The 15,621-nt window shown below is 41.4% G+C and overlaps 1 protein-coding gene across 1 annotated transcript in view; it reads left to right on the forward strand.

Moving 5' to 3' along the window:
- The window catches only part of LOC120401286 (prolyl endopeptidase), a 163,701-nt gene that overhangs the window by 101,511 nt on the left and 46,569 nt on the right, over positions 1 to 15,621 (forward strand). The window contains exon 10 of the mRNA XM_039531029.1: positions 3,496 to 3,599. Within this exon, the coding sequence (XP_039386963.1) occupies positions 3,496 to 3,599 (104 nt within the window). The remainder of the gene's footprint in view (positions 1 to 3,495; positions 3,600 to 15,621) is intronic.

The raw sequence follows: 15,621 nt of genomic DNA on the forward strand, positions 1-15,621 counted from the left end.
GAATAACAAAATATCAAGTAATTGGATCTGGAGAAACTGTTAAAATTCATCATTTTGCATTTATCCCAGTTTCTGGTCTGCAGTTCTTGTTGAAGTAATACATTGGAGCACCCAGTGACATTCTGATTGTCTCTCACTAGTGGCAGTTTACAGTTGGACACACAGAACTTATTCCAAAAACAGTTTGTGTGTGACAGGCCCTACACTCCACCGCTACGGAGACCCTCCAGTCACTGTCTAGAGTCCTGGCTTTCAGAGGTATTGAGCACACATAACTCTGATTGACTGAAAAGGGAGCTATGAGTGCTCAGTAAACCAGGCCCTATGCAAACTAATTAATCTAACAGTGTCCACAGAGTGATATAAACACATCATGCAGCCACACACATTCTGTTGTTACTGAGTTTTCTTGATTATCCAAAAGTCAAGCAGAAGTTAATCCCTGGATTAGTAAAATAGGTGGAAGGAGGAGAACCAAGGTCCCTAGAAAAATACTGATGCATTCTAAAGGCAAACTTACTGGCTAAAAACTGATCATGGAGGTCTTAGCTTCCAAACTTAAACTATATTTTTTCTGTAAGTGGTCCTTGCTATATATTCCAAAATTTAACCATTAAGTATAACTTTAACCCAGACAATGCATGTGCTACAATAGAAGAAAATGTGCAAGCAGTTGTTTGGGAGGGGATGGTGTTCATTAGCCTGGGAGGAAGTCATGCACTGGCCTTTTCATTTAAAAAAAAACCCCTGAAATATCTGGGACGGAGCATGGCTTGTTTGGATAGGATTACTGTCTAAGTGGGCTTCCCCCACTCCTCATACCCTGAAAAGTACCCTTTTCATTTTGTCATCCAAACTCTCCCTACATTTTACACTAGAGTAAGAAAATTAATCTACAAAACATAAAATATTTTCTTAAAATAAGTTTGGTTTTTTCCCTCAGTTTCAAGCATAAAAAGAGAGGCAGGGAAGACTATATAGCCAGATTGGAACTGATCTGAATATATGCTCTCAACATGAGTGGCGGTGTTGGGAATGTTGATAATTGAGTGTGGAGCCAGAAAGGAAAAACCCCACCAGCTTCAACCAGAAAGATCATGCAAGTAAAATCTTGAGTTACCTCAACAGACTGCAGAAACAAGGCTGTGCATAAAGGTTTAGCTATGTAAACTAAATAATTGCTGGATAAGATGGGGACGAATGATGAGTGCAGAATGGGATGGCTCATCCTGAGTGTTAATAAAAGCAAAAGTCCCAAAAGGCCTGTAAGCTTCTTTCAAGCAAAACCATGTGTCCAGTTATTTCTGCAAGAGGCCGGAGTTACCTTGTGAAATAAACAGCTCTTTTGTCCCAATGTATAATGAAAGGGTTCAGAGTAGGTGCAAAATTGTTCATAGTAATAGCCGGAGAGACTAGGAGAGAAATATGGCTAGTTTGGGGTTTTGTAAGCAAATTATATAATTTAAGGGAGGGGGTAGATTTCTTGCTGCTTTTCCTTTTCTGAGCTCCCTGCTGTTTAAATGGTCCCTGCTTTTTTACTACTTCTACTACATGTTAATACAGTACGATGTTTAGGGTAGGAGGAGCAACTTGGGTTAAAAAATAGTTAGATTTTCTTACTGCTTCTTAAATCATAGGTTTCTGTCCTTTAATCAGCTGATATAATTGAGTCTTGTATTTTTCCTCTTTGCTGATAGGTAAGGAGATCTGGTACTGAATGTTTGTTAGATACAAACTCACTTTGTATTAATGTACCGTGCTGAGAGCTGCCAAGGGAATCTGCAAGCTGGCTCTGTGCATCTTAGTTTTGGCAATGTTGTCAAGTCAGTCAGTATACAGATAGATGGGCAATTTGGGCTGACCTTACTTTTGTTCCATTTACTGGCTCTCTACTGCAGTTGCACTCTCAGCCTCTGCTGTTTATACTCTGACACTGAGTGTTTCTCTCAGTGGTGATGGTATTGTACCTATTAGAGAGGAGAAATCATTTAAAAAAAAAAAAAAGTGGTAAGTTTTGGTACTTCCATACAATCCAGTAAACAGAATCTAAATCTTGTTCTCTCACTCCATCACCCTCACACTGTGTTTTCTTCTTTAATCTTAATTTATCTAAATTTGAAAGGGCAGTGCTCCACTTGATCAGAAAAAGCCCTATCCTAGGTCTGTCACCGATCCTGAATTTTTTTTTCCAGATTTTGACAAAATGATCCTCTGTCCTGCAAGCCTATCTTAAGGATATTGACTGCTGGCTGTTGAAATTATGTTTATTTGTATCACACTAGGATTCCCAACCAAGTCTGAGGCCCCATTGTGATAGGAACTGTACAGACGTATGTTAAGACTCTGTCCTGATGAGCATACAGTATGAATAGACAAGACAAAGGGTGAGAGAGAAGAAGCACTATAATCCCAATTTTACATCTGAGGAACAAAGGCACAGAGAGACAAAGTGATTGTCCAACACCACACAGGAAGTTTGGGAATTGAACCCTGATGGGTTCCTTGGTCACAAGACTGTCCTTATCCTTTCCTACCAACTGACCACCTTGGAAACCATTGAGGAAGAACGTATCTTTCTCAGGAATTGTAGAGAACAGAATGGGGGCAGAGAGTTTAAACACATGGTTAAGTATTTGCAGGATTGGATCCTAGAAAAGGAAATTACAGTCTAAAAGCCAGATCCTGCCTGGCCCTTACACAGGTGCACAGTGACTTTTCCTCCATGTTCCCCTATGGGAAGGGCTAGGTAAAGAGGAAATGGGTGCATGGCTCTGCCTATTCCATAAATGTGCAGTGGATAGAGAGGTGCTCCCCATAAAGGGGTGTTTCAGCAGGCATGCTGTCACTGGGCAATGGATGTTCCAGAAGACCACCTGCTTCCCTGAGAAGAGTGTCTCCATTCCCTCAGGGGCAGTGCGGCTCTGCCTCAATCACACCCTTAAAAACAAGTTTAAGTCTATCTGCTTCATCATTGTCATGTGCTTAAGCACGTGAATAATTTTACTCATATAAGTAATCCCACTGATTTCATTGAACATACTCAAATGAGTAAAATTATTCACGTTTAAGTGTTTGCAGGATCAGGCCCTAAATGTTAGACTAAATTCTGTTCAACTACATTGGTATAATCTGTATTAACCTGCCGTTTTTCCAAGTAGACTCCTAAATCTTTCCATTATCTGAATTCTGTTGGGTTTATCATTTTTACTAAATGCAAAGCAGCTTAATTTTTTTTCCCTTGTATTTAGTTGGCTGTGGGAATTCTAACTTCAAATGCTTAGTATGGGCAGCGGTAATTGTTCTTTGCATATAGAAAGGCTCTGCATTCTTCAGTGAAGAAGTGCATGTCAATTATTAAGTGTAAGAATGTATCAAGGCTGCTTCTTTACCCTACTGGGTTAACTTTGCCATCGTTACAGTCTTTCATGTTTTTTAATCCAATGTCTTTTTAATGATGCATGTGCACTTAATTGACAAATTTGACCTCTGTTTCAGGTATTATTTATCACTGTGATCTGACAAAAGAAGAACTGGAGCCAAGAGTTTTCCGGGAGGTGACTGTGAAAGGATTTGATCCTTCGGTTTATCAGACAGTTCAGGTAATAACAAAAACATGAATTTTTCTACCTTGTTTTAATCACTTGTGAAGCAGGCTAACAAAAGCTGCATTTAAATGAGAGCAAGATCACTTTCAAGCAACTCCTGTGTAGTTTTCAATATCAGAGGTTATAGAGTTTTGAGGCAGGACTAATGGGCTTTTTTTGGGTAAGTTTAGTATGTGCCATGCCATGTAACTAAGAGGCAAACACAAGCATGCCTCTTCTCGTGTTGTGAATTTTAAAGGTATAGTAGTGTTTTGCATCAGTCTCAGTGATGTAATTGCTTTCCATATACTGTGCAGTTCTTCCACTTTACTTAGTACAGTCATCCATGTAAACTCTTTCGGTCGGGAACTGTTTTGTTTTTATTTGTACAGCACCTAGCACAATGGGGTCCTGGGCATTAATACATTACAAATCATAAATAGGTGTGTACAGTATTTGGATTCTGACAAGCTAATTCCTAAAGCTCCAAAATAAGAATGGCTATTCCAAGCCAGATGGTCCATCTAAACCAGTAACCTGTCTGACTGTGTCCAGTGCCAGATGCTTCAGAGTGACTGAACAGAACAGGGCAGTTATCGAGTGATCCATCCCCTGTCGTCCAGTCCCAGCTTCTGGCATTTTGCGGTTTAGGAACACCCAGAGCATGAGGTTGCATCCCTGACCATCTTGGCTAAAAGCTATTGATGGATCCATCTTCCATTAACTTATCTAGTTCTTTTTTTGAACCCAGTTATTCTTTTGGCCTTCACAACATCCCCTGCCAACAAGTTCCACAGGTTGACTGTGTGTTGTGTGAAGAAGTACTTCCTTATGTTTGTTTTAAACCTGCTGCCTATTAATTCTAGTTCTTGTGTTATATGAAGGAAAACATTTCCTTACTTGCATTCCCTATACCATTCATGATTCTGTAGATCTCTATCATCTCCCCCACCACCACCCCACATTAGTTATCTCTTTTTTTAAGCTGAACAGTCCAAGTCTTTTTAATCTTTCCTCATGTGGAAGCTGTTCCATACCCCTAATCAGTTTTGTTGCCCTTCTCTGTCCTTTTTCCATACTAATATATCTTTCCTGAGATGGGGTGACCAGAACTGCATGTAATATTCAAGATGTGGGCGTACCATGGATTTATACAGTAGCATTCTTTTCTGTCTTACCTCTTTTTCTTAATCATTGCTAACATTCTGTTAGCTTTTTTGACTGCTGCCACACATTGAGCAGATGTTTTTAGAGAACTATCTGCAATGACTCCAAGATCTCTTTTTGGAATGGTAACAGCTAATTTAGATCCCATTGTTTTGTATGTATAGTCGGGATTATTTTTTCTAAAGTGCGTTACTTTTCACTTATCAAAATTAAATTTCATCTGCCATTTTATTACTCATTCACTAAGTTTTGTGAGATTCCGTTATAACTCTTTGCAGTCAGCTTTGGACTTAACAATTTTAAATAATTTAGTATCATCTGCAAACTTTTCAATGTCACTGTTCATCTCCTTTTCCAGATCATTTATTAATATGTTGAATACCACATGTCTCAGTACAGATCCTTAGTGGAATCCACTATTTACCTCTTTCCACTGTGAAAACTGACCATTTATTCCTACCCTTTGTTTCTCATCTTTTAACAAGTTACTGATCCATGAGAAGACCTTCCCTCTTGTCCTGTGACTGCTTACTTTGCTTAAGAGCCTTTGCTGAGGGACCTGGGAAAATGAGGAAACAGATTGACAGAGTGAGGCGGGTACCCAGAAGTCACCTACTACTGGACAGGCCCAACAAAGAAAATAACAGAACACCACTGGCCATCACGTACAGCCCCCAGCTAAAACCTCTCCAGCACATCATCAACAATCTACAACCTACCCTGGAAAATGATCCCTCACTCTCATAGACCTTGGGAGACAGGCCAATCCTCACTTACAGACAGCCCCCCAACCTGAAGCAAATACTCACCAGCAACTACACACCACACCACAGAAACACTTACCCAGGAACTAATCCCTGTAACAAACCCCATTGCCTACTGTGTCCCCATATCTACTCTAGCAATAACATCATTGGACCCAACCACATCAGCCACACCATCAGGGGCTCATCTACTAATGTGATATATGCCATCATGTGCCAGCAATGCCTCTCTGCCATGTACATTGGCCAAACTGGACGGTCTCTATGTAAAAGAATAAATGGACACAAATCAGACATCAGGAATGATAACCTACAAAAGCCAGTAGGAGAAAACTTCAGTCTCCCTGGACATTCAATAACAGATGTAAAAGTAACCATCCTTCAACAAAAATCTCCAAAAACAGACTTAAAAAAGAAACTGCAGAAGTACAATTCATTTGCAAACTTTACACCATTAATTTGGGCTTGAATAGGGACTGGGAGTGGCTGGCTCACTACAAAAGCAATTTTCCCTCTCTTGGTATTTCCCTCTCTTGGTTTTCCTTCTCCTCATCAATTATTGGGAGTGGACCACATCCACCCTGACTGAATTGGCCTTGTCAACACTGGTTCTCCACTTGTAAGGTAACTCCCTTCTCTCAATGTGCCAGTATATTTATGTCTGTTTCTGTAATTTATGCATCTGAAGAAGTGGGTTTTTTACCCACAAAAGCTTATGCCCAAATAAATCTGTTAGTCTTTAAGGTGCCATCGGACTCCTCGTTGTTTCTCTTACCAGGTTTATTCACCAGGTAGCCTTCAACTGTGTATCTCCAACCAGCAAGCTTTGCTGGGGAGATACGCTTACAATCTGTGGGACTCTGTCAAATTTCAAAGACTCTCTGCCTCAAGAGTCAAGGCAGGAATTCGCTGCCCTCTTGGAGGAGGGTAAGAATGTGGCCAAGACCTCTCTCCAGGTAACTCTCGATGCAGCCAACGCAGCAGCAAGGACAGTAGCCTCTGCTGTCACCATGAGGTGGTGTTCTTGGCTCCAGTCCTCGGGACTTCCTCATGAGGTCCAAGAGTCCATCCAGGACCTCTCCTTTGAAGGCTCCTCACTATTTTTGGAACAGAAAGACACGAGACTTCACAGCCTGAAGGACTCTAGAGTCACCTTCAGGCCATTGGGCCTCTATGCTCTGTCTGCTTCCAGGAAGCACTTTGGGCCCCAACAGCCACCTCATTTCTCGGCGCCCTCTCCGTGACAGAAGTCCTACAAAAGGGAAGGCAGAAGTTATAAATGGCATCAGCCGCTCCCGTCCACCTCAACCTCCTAGCCAGAGTCTGATATGTACTCTGGCGGGCCCAAGCAGGCCTTTTGAAGGTACACCCAAAGGTGCTATACTAGTTCCCACTTCAGATCCTGCCTGCCCTTTATTTTGTGGACCATCTGTCCCATTTCAGCCAGGCATGGTCCTGCATAACATGAGGCCACTGGGTGCTAAGTACAGTGACAGTTGTCTATATCCTTCAGTTTTTATCCATCCCTCACATACCCCATCCCTGTCCCTCTTTAGGGACCCTTCTCACGAACAACTCCTTGCCCAGGAGGAGCAATCCCTCTTATGCATCGGGGCTGTGGTGGAGGTTCCTCAAGGCTTGAGAGGGAAGGGGTTGTACTCTCTATATTTCCTAATCCTGAAGGCCAAGGGAGGCCTCTGCCCCATTCTGGATCTACGTTGCCTCAATAGATATCTCAAGGAACTGAGGTTCTGCGTGGTCTCCCTAGCCTCCATCATTCCCTCCCTGGCTTCAGGGGACTGGTATGCTGCCCTTGACTTAAAGGACGCATACTTTCACATTTCTGTCTTTTGTGACCACAGAAGATTTCCCAGATTTATTGTATCAGAGGGGTAGCCGTGTTAGTCTGGTTCTAAGGTGCCACAGGATTCTTTGCTGCTTCTACAGATTTATTGTGAATCAATGCAATTACCAGTTCATCACTCTTCCCTTCAGCCTCTCTGCAGCCTCTTGGGTTTTCACAAAGTGTATGGCGGTAGTAGGAGCCCTTCCTCAGGCAGCAAGGCATCCAGGTCTACCTGTACCTCAACGACTTGCTGATCCAAGGTCAATTAGAGACTTATGTGTGGAACAGCATCAGCATGATCTAGACACCTTCCAGGCATTGGGCCTGTTGATAAACGGGGAAAAGTCAGCTCTTGTTCCAGTTCAGAGAATAGAATTTATTGGGGTAGTGTTCAACTTGACCCAGGCTAGAGCCTTCCTTCCGGAGGCCCAATTTCAGACTATATGTCAGACCATGGTTATGGTACACCCAATTATGACTGCCTGAGTTTGCCTCAAGCTGCTGGGGCACATGGCCACATGTACTTACGTGGTTCGGTATGCAAGGCTGCGTCTCAGGCCCTTGAACCCGTGGCTAGTGTCATTTTACTCCCCAAACAGACACTGCTGGGACTCAGTGCTCACTATTCCTACCCTGGTCCTCACCTCTCTGGACTGGTGGAAGGACATGGGGTCAGTAATGATGGGGGTACCCTTTGTTGCCCCTAGTCTTCCTAGTCTTGGATGCATCAGATGTAGATTGGGGAGCCCATCTTGACTGTCTCAGGACTCAGGGCGTATTGGTCAGGGAATTCAGGGCTGTATGTTTAGCTTGCCAAGTGTTCCTCCCTCAGATCTCGGGCAAGGTGGTGCAAGTTCTCACAAACAATACCACAGCCATGTTCTGTATCAACGAACAGGGAGGTGCTTGATCCTCTAACCTGTGTCAGGAGGACATCCATCTGTGGGAATTCTGCGTGAAACACTCCATCCACCTGGAGGCAACAAATCTCCCAGGAGCCCAGAATGAACCGGCAGTTCACCTCAGCAGATCCTTTTCCCTTTACCCGGAGGTGGTCCCTTCACCTGGAAATCGCCAGGTTCATTCCTCAAAGGTGGGGGTCTCCCCAGGTAGACCTGTTCGCGACCAAGCAGAACAGGAAGTGCCGTGAGTTTTGCTCGCTTTCTGGGCTCCCTGTCTGACACCTTTCTTCTCCCCTGGTCAGGACCCCTGCTTTACGCTTTTCTCCTGGTCCCTCTTGTTCACAAGGTCCTCCTGAAAATCAAGCAGGACAAAGCGAGAGTTATTCACATAGCCCCGGTGTGGCCTTTGCATCCCACTATGTCATCACCCAACAGGCTCGAGGTGACGCCAGGTTCGGAAGAGCAGTGTTGCAGTCAGCATGTTCATGAACTCTGAGCCCACCTCCTGAGGTACTGCTCGTGAATCACCAAACGTGGACATGAGCAAGCACTCGAAGAAGTGGTTACTAACCTTCCATAACTATTGTTCTTCAAGATGTGTTGCTCAAATCCTTTCCACGACCCACCTTCCTATCTCTCTGTCGGAGTTGTCCAGCAAGAAGGACCTTAGAGGGTGCGTGGCCGGCAGTGCTCCTTATACCTGCGCGTGAGCATCATGGCTCCAACGGGCACTAGAGCCGGCCTGACAGATACCACTGAGGGAAAAATCTCTGGCAACGATGCACATGGTGTACACACACCTAACATGGAATGGACATGAACAACATATCTTAAAGAAAAACAGTTGCAGAAGATTAGTAACTGTTTTTTCATCTATGTGCCAGACAATTCTGTTCTTTACTATAGTTTCAACCAGTTTGCCTGGTACTGAAATTAGGCTTGGTGGCCTGTAATTGCCAGGATTGCCTCTGGAGCCTTTTTAAAAAATCAGCGTTCCATTAGCTATCCTCCAGTCATCTGGCACAGATGCTGATTTAAGTGATAGGTTACATAACACAATTTAATATACGCACAAGGCTGTTGCAAATAGCCTCATTCATCTCTTGCTTCCATAGATAGAAAGATAAGCTTTGCAAAGGCCAGTTTGCCAAAGATGCAATCATCGAACATTTATCTCTTGGCTTGAATTCATTAGGGAGGCTACTTCTTCTTTCTCTATTTTATTTTATGTATATATAACAAACTTCAGAGGATATGGAGTTGAAGGAAGAAAACAGCATTCTCTTTGAGAGAGAACATTATTATATAATTAATAATAATAGGAGATATACCTATCTCCTAGAACTGGAAGGGACTTTGAAAGGTCATTGAGTCGAGTCCAGCCCCCCCTGCCTTCACTAGCAGGACCAAGTACTGATTTTTTGCCCCAGATCCCTAAGTGGCCCCCTCAAGGATTGAATTTACAACCCTGGGTTTAGCAGGCCAATGCTCAAACCACTGAGCTATCTCTGCCCCCTATCAAGTTCAGTGAGATAACAATAATGGAATTAAAATCCAATATAATAAATATAATTAAAAAGAGGTTTAGAAATAATTACTGTAAATTAGGAATATTGTATTTTACTGGCAAATCAAATGTTTTATATGAGAAACAATTGTGGAATCAAAAGCCACTTTTACATATAAATCAGTTATTTATTAAATTAGGCTAATAATTAAAAATAAATTCCTTAAGAGAGTTCTTCTCATCCAGAAGGATCCCAAGTTTTTTGGTTGTATATAGAAAGGGATTATTTTCCCCACCACTGAGAATCTGCCATCTTTACATTGCTTTAGTGATGTAACAGTGATTCACTTTCAGCAATGCTCCATGTGTTTTTAAAGCAAGAAAAATAACCATCCATTTTCCCTACAGCTAGAATTTGATTAGCAATGCTGAGTTTAGCTATAACACATCAATTACTACTACAGCATTATAATTCTGATAAGTGCCCTTGGATCCTTAATGACATGGGGTGGGAAAAAGCAGCAAAGAGTCCTGTGGCACCTTATAGACTAACAGACGTATTGGAGCATGAGCTTTCGTGGGTGAATACCCACCTCTTCGGATTCGTGGGGTGGGGAGACAGTCCTTGGAACCTTGTACACCCCAAATACAGCACCTGTGATAACAGAGTGGTGCCCTTGCGCAGTGGGATATTATGTTTTGCTGACTTGGAAGGTCACAATCCTGAGACACAAATGCCACTTCCTATACCATCCTCTTTGTGTACGCTTCCTTGTATTTGAGATTTGAGGAGACTCCAGCATTAGAGAAGTGAGATTTCATACCTTTGATCTGGCCAGTTTATTGTACATTTAAATCCCAAATTCATTTGAAATTGCTCCTTTAAAATGACACCTATATACTTGAATTGCATTGAGTTCAATCACAGCTTTGCTATAAGCCCTGTGTTAGTGTCAAAGTATTGCTGCAATGACCCTAAAGCTGCCTAAATCACAGTTATCCACCCAGCCCATCTCTGCTTCTACTCCAGGAAAGGGAGCATGGTGTGTCAGGGCTACCCGAGTTTTGTATGCTCTCAAAAATGGGGGTGGAGCTACACCACTGGGTGTATTATGGAGCTAAACCAAGGTTCCACCCCATTCCTTGCCTACTCCCCACCCACTTGCATGGGGCGGGGGGAGGGGAAGAGAGTAGATGCTCCACAAAGGTTGCATTCCCCTCCCACAAGGAATCTGCGTGTGTATGTGTGTAAATCTAAATGATAACCTTTTTCCTCCTTTTACTTCTGCACCACCCCAGAGTCCTGGCCACAATTCAGGCAATTGAAAACGATAAACTGAAAATGGATGCAAGAAAAAGTAGTTGTGCGGAAAGTCACAGGTTGAGATTAACTACTTCACTATAAATAACATTGTATAAGAACCTCAGTTTCATTGTTGTGATTTATATCAAAATTGCTGAGTGCTGAAAGGGAGAAAACAGAGCTTGTTTTTTTTTTTCTTATTGGACCAAGGCAAATTTGATTCTGCACTGAGGGATGTCCTTTCTTAATAAGATACAGATGAAAGGAATATCCCGTACAAAGCTTTCTACATTTATTCTCTTCCACTTGAATGAACAGAATGAATACACACACATCTGGGGGTTTCCTAGATTTATTTACATAACACATATGAAACTTACATGAGAATTGTTCTCTAGTAGTCTCTGAGCATAATTGAGCAAAAGTATTAGAAATGAATGTGTGTGTGCGCGTGCGCATGTGTGTGTGTTAACCTAAACTGAAATGGTCAAAGTGCCAAATCTCTGCTCTTTTGGGCACGTTTTCAGCATTGCATGGATTTTTAGTGCAAAACTCTACATGACCTTTAAAAAAAAAAAAATCCCACTGCTAAATCCCCATGCAACATATCAAAAATGTACCTTGTATCCTTTGGCTAAAGTATGTATTAAATAGTGTTGTTAATCTTTAACTAAATAATGTTTCCTGATAGGTGGAAAGGAGTTTTGATTCTCTGGATAATTTCATCATGTGATATTTTACAAGGAGTAGTAGAGAGTAATGGATTTATGAAGAGAAACATTGGCACAGTTTTGTTTAACTGAGCAACTTATAAGTAAAATTTATAATAACTCAAATGCTCCTTGAACTAAAGGTCATGAATTTTATCTTTATGAACTTGCCAACTGAGTTCTAATGTGCTTCTTGTTACACCTCATGGTGACACTTAATCATTGATAAACAGGCTGCTGTCCTGTCTCTGAATTAACCTACTTTTATGCTGGCATGCAAGATTGCAGGTGTTGACATTGTAATCACGAAACAAGTTGTTTGGATCCCTTTGCCATTCTTTTAATATCTTCTAATGTGTTTTAAATAGTTCAAGATTGCAAAAGAGTATATGTGCTTAGCAAGGGTTGTACTTTGTTTAGCTACTGTCTTGTAAAAGAGCTCTGAAATTCATGGTATAACCTAGTTTCATTTAAAAGCAGCTGCCATTTTTTACATTGTATCAGTAAATGGCCAGGTGGAGGGAGAGCAGGATTAATTGTATCCTGTGTCTTTTATAAAACCTATCTTTATAGGAACTAAGTAGCACTATGAGTTATTTAATTGTTCAGCCACCTGAGGAGACCTGGGTTCAAATTATGGGTAGTTAACAAATGAGAATGAGCTTACTGTCATTCCAGTTCTTCACAGAGATTTATCTACACCATACAGGTCGGCATAATCGGTGTCGGTGCTTCAGGGAAGTTTAAAACTAAGAAGATGAATCAGAATTGAGGTTGATTGGCAGAGTTGTCGGAGAAACTTGTGCACAACACCTGCCAACACTATTCCTGGATCTTGCCATTACTATTATTACATTAATTTATTAACATTAAATTTACTCATTAAAATTTTTAAAAACACCCTTATTCAGGGGTGTGCAGAAGGGGGCCCCAGTAATCAGTGTGGGCACAGAACTCCTCCAGCTCCGGGGACACGGTTGGAGAGATCGAGGGAGCTCTTCTGGCCCTGGGGCTGCAGCAGGGGCACAGAAAGTGCCCCTCCAAAAGCAGTCAAATTTGCATTCCTGCCTATGCCCCTGGCCACCTCGGTTGGTGTCCTGTGGATGTCCTTATCTTTTTAGATCTGCCTAGCAAAACATGAGCTTCAGTTATAATTTTTTAAAGTGGATGTGAAGAAGGACTTATTGTTATTTCTTGTCTTTTCCTTAGCACAGATGAATGGTTCCCTGGTGTTTAGAGAGAACTTTCAATGGCTCTGTCATCTCAGCTAAGATGTAACACCCTCAGTATAACAGACAAAAGGCACATTCTTCAGATGAGTGTCGTGTTAGGAAGCAAAATTAAAGAACACTCTCTCCTCTTTCTTTCTTCAGTAAATAAATTACTCTGTACTATTTTCCATCCTCTTCCCCATTCCCCCTTCTCCTTAACATGAAAGCGCTTTTAAAGCTGGAGCTTTTAAAGGCCTGGGTAAAGAATGATGAATTTTGAAGAATTATACCATATTATTATACCATATTGGTTCTGTGGATGCTTGGAGTGTTTGATTCCTCACGATCTCATTGTAAAGGCATACATCTTAATATTAGAAAGGGCAAAACAAGTCAGTTGTTCCTGTCTCCTTCAGTTTTACTATTTTTAGTTCCTCCTGGCTTCCCAATTCAGAAAGATAAAACATTTAGCCAACCTTTGTTTTGTGTAAAAATTGATAGTTATTTAATGCCTGCCACAGTATGGCAGCATCGGCCCCCCATCCAGTTGCATGCATAAGGAATGTTGCTATTTTAGTTGCTTCAGTTTCCGTTAGAATTCCAAGAAGAGCACAGAAGGGTTCAGCTCTGATCTCTTCTTGTAGTTTGGCAGTGACTGTATTGTTGGCACCAAGACAACAAACAGTCCTGCTCTGGAGGACATTAACAAATTCATTTTGACAACTCTGGCACTACTGGCTACATGCCTTCTGAATTCAGTACGGGTAGTAACTTCTTACTCTGCTAACATGGGAATATGGCAAATGCCACTTTAATCTGCCATCGCTTTCTCTAATTGCAGCTCAGTGGAGAAGTGCAACTCAAAATGCATTGTTCCAATTTTAGAATCCTGTATTTTTTTTTCAAGCTCTAGAGAAGTATTTTAAAAAGTGAAAGTGTAGCCACTCTGATCTCCTTTTAAGAGAGGTTCCCTCAATATGAAGAATTGTAAAACTAGAAAGAAACTTCTAGAAAAGCATCCATAAAACTAAATGGAGGATTTTGTTTAGTGATCTCACACTGTTCTTGGGCTTTGGATCCCAGACACCTAATTAGATGAGAGGTATCTGGATGTCCTTGTAATAATTGTCAAGGGTTAGAGCAGCTCCATGTCACATGCTTTGAATAATTAACAGTAGAAATCCTAGTTGATGTTGGCACTCTCTAAATATCTAGACTAGTAGCTAGATCGCCTTGTTCTTGTTTGGTGGATGGCACAGTGGGTTATTGCTCTAGTTTTCACCTCTAGAGTTCAAATGCAGGTTGAGGTCCCAAATTAAGGTGGTTATGGTAGTCTCTCATCCTAACCTCTGTTTGTGTCAGAAAACAAATGATTGGCAGCGTTTGCTCAATAGGAAATGGAATAGTGGTAATGCTGTGGGTCAGGACTGAGGTGTGCATAGCACAACTATAAATGGGAGTTTGCACAACACCACACCATGCCTACATCTGAAACTAGTATTAAAATACTAATCTCCCAGTCACCTGGACTACTACATAGCCTATGGGGTTCACCAATCCCAGCCTCATAATTATAGTGTTTCCTTTCTGTTGAAGATGCAGGGAAATGAGGCGACTATAGAGCGGGGCGGGTGAATCCTCAGACACAAGGTCTTACAATAAATATTCATTTTTTTCAGTCCAAAGGGGTGGTGATACAGAGCTGCTTAGTAGTCTAGTTAAGACCAAGAGAAATACATTCTCCTTTTTTACTTTCACTTTTAAAACTTTTTGCTTTACACTACTCTTTACTTTTTATTCCCACTGCTAATGAAGAGGAATATTGAGGTGGTGTATTCGATCCCAATTTAAGGGCCTTTGTTTCACTTAGAGCCTCCCAAAACAGAGAGCTAAAATAATATAGATCTGTTCTAATCCATAACCATTGATCCTAGCATATGTGAATCAATTACTACATGTAAGAGTGACTAGGAACTAGCACTTAAATCAATTTTAATAAGAGGTTAAAGGATTGCTTTTACATCCTCAAATATCTTAAACAACTACATAACTACTGGCAAAAAAAATAGTTTTACAGTAAATGGGTGAATACAGTTTTGCTCTCAGGAAGAAACATAAGCCATTGGAACCCCCTACCCCCCCTTGTTTTTAAAGGCAGTGTGTATTTAAGACCCAAGTATCTCAATGGGATGGGGTGGGAGTTGGTTATGGATAGAGACAGATTAAAATGAGAAACATCTTCATTACAAATAAGAGTTTCCTTCTTGTCAACTTTCTAAAGCAATTACTGAATACTTTTTCCTTCCTTCTCATAAACACTCATCCCTAAGTTTGATTTTTTTTTCCCTCCAGTACTTAACCATTAACACATTACTAATTGACTTAATTTCCTTGGTCACAAAACAGGGAATAATTTCATCTTCTCTCAGTGGTATTTTCTCCCAACTTTCATTCTTTTCTCTGACGACCCCAAAGTACTTCCCAAAGGTAGAGAAGTATGATTAACTTAATTTTATAGATGGAGAAACAAAGGCATTGATCAATTGTGACACACATCACAGTGATCAGTGGCTGAACTAGGAATTGAGCCCTGGTCTCCTGACCTCCGGTTCACTGTTTTGACAACA

Source organism: Mauremys reevesii, linkage group 3, assembly GCF_016161935.1.
Source record: "Mauremys reevesii isolate NIE-2019 linkage group 3, ASM1616193v1, whole genome shotgun sequence".
NCBI lineage: Eukaryota > Metazoa > Chordata > Testudines > Geoemydidae > Mauremys > Mauremys reevesii.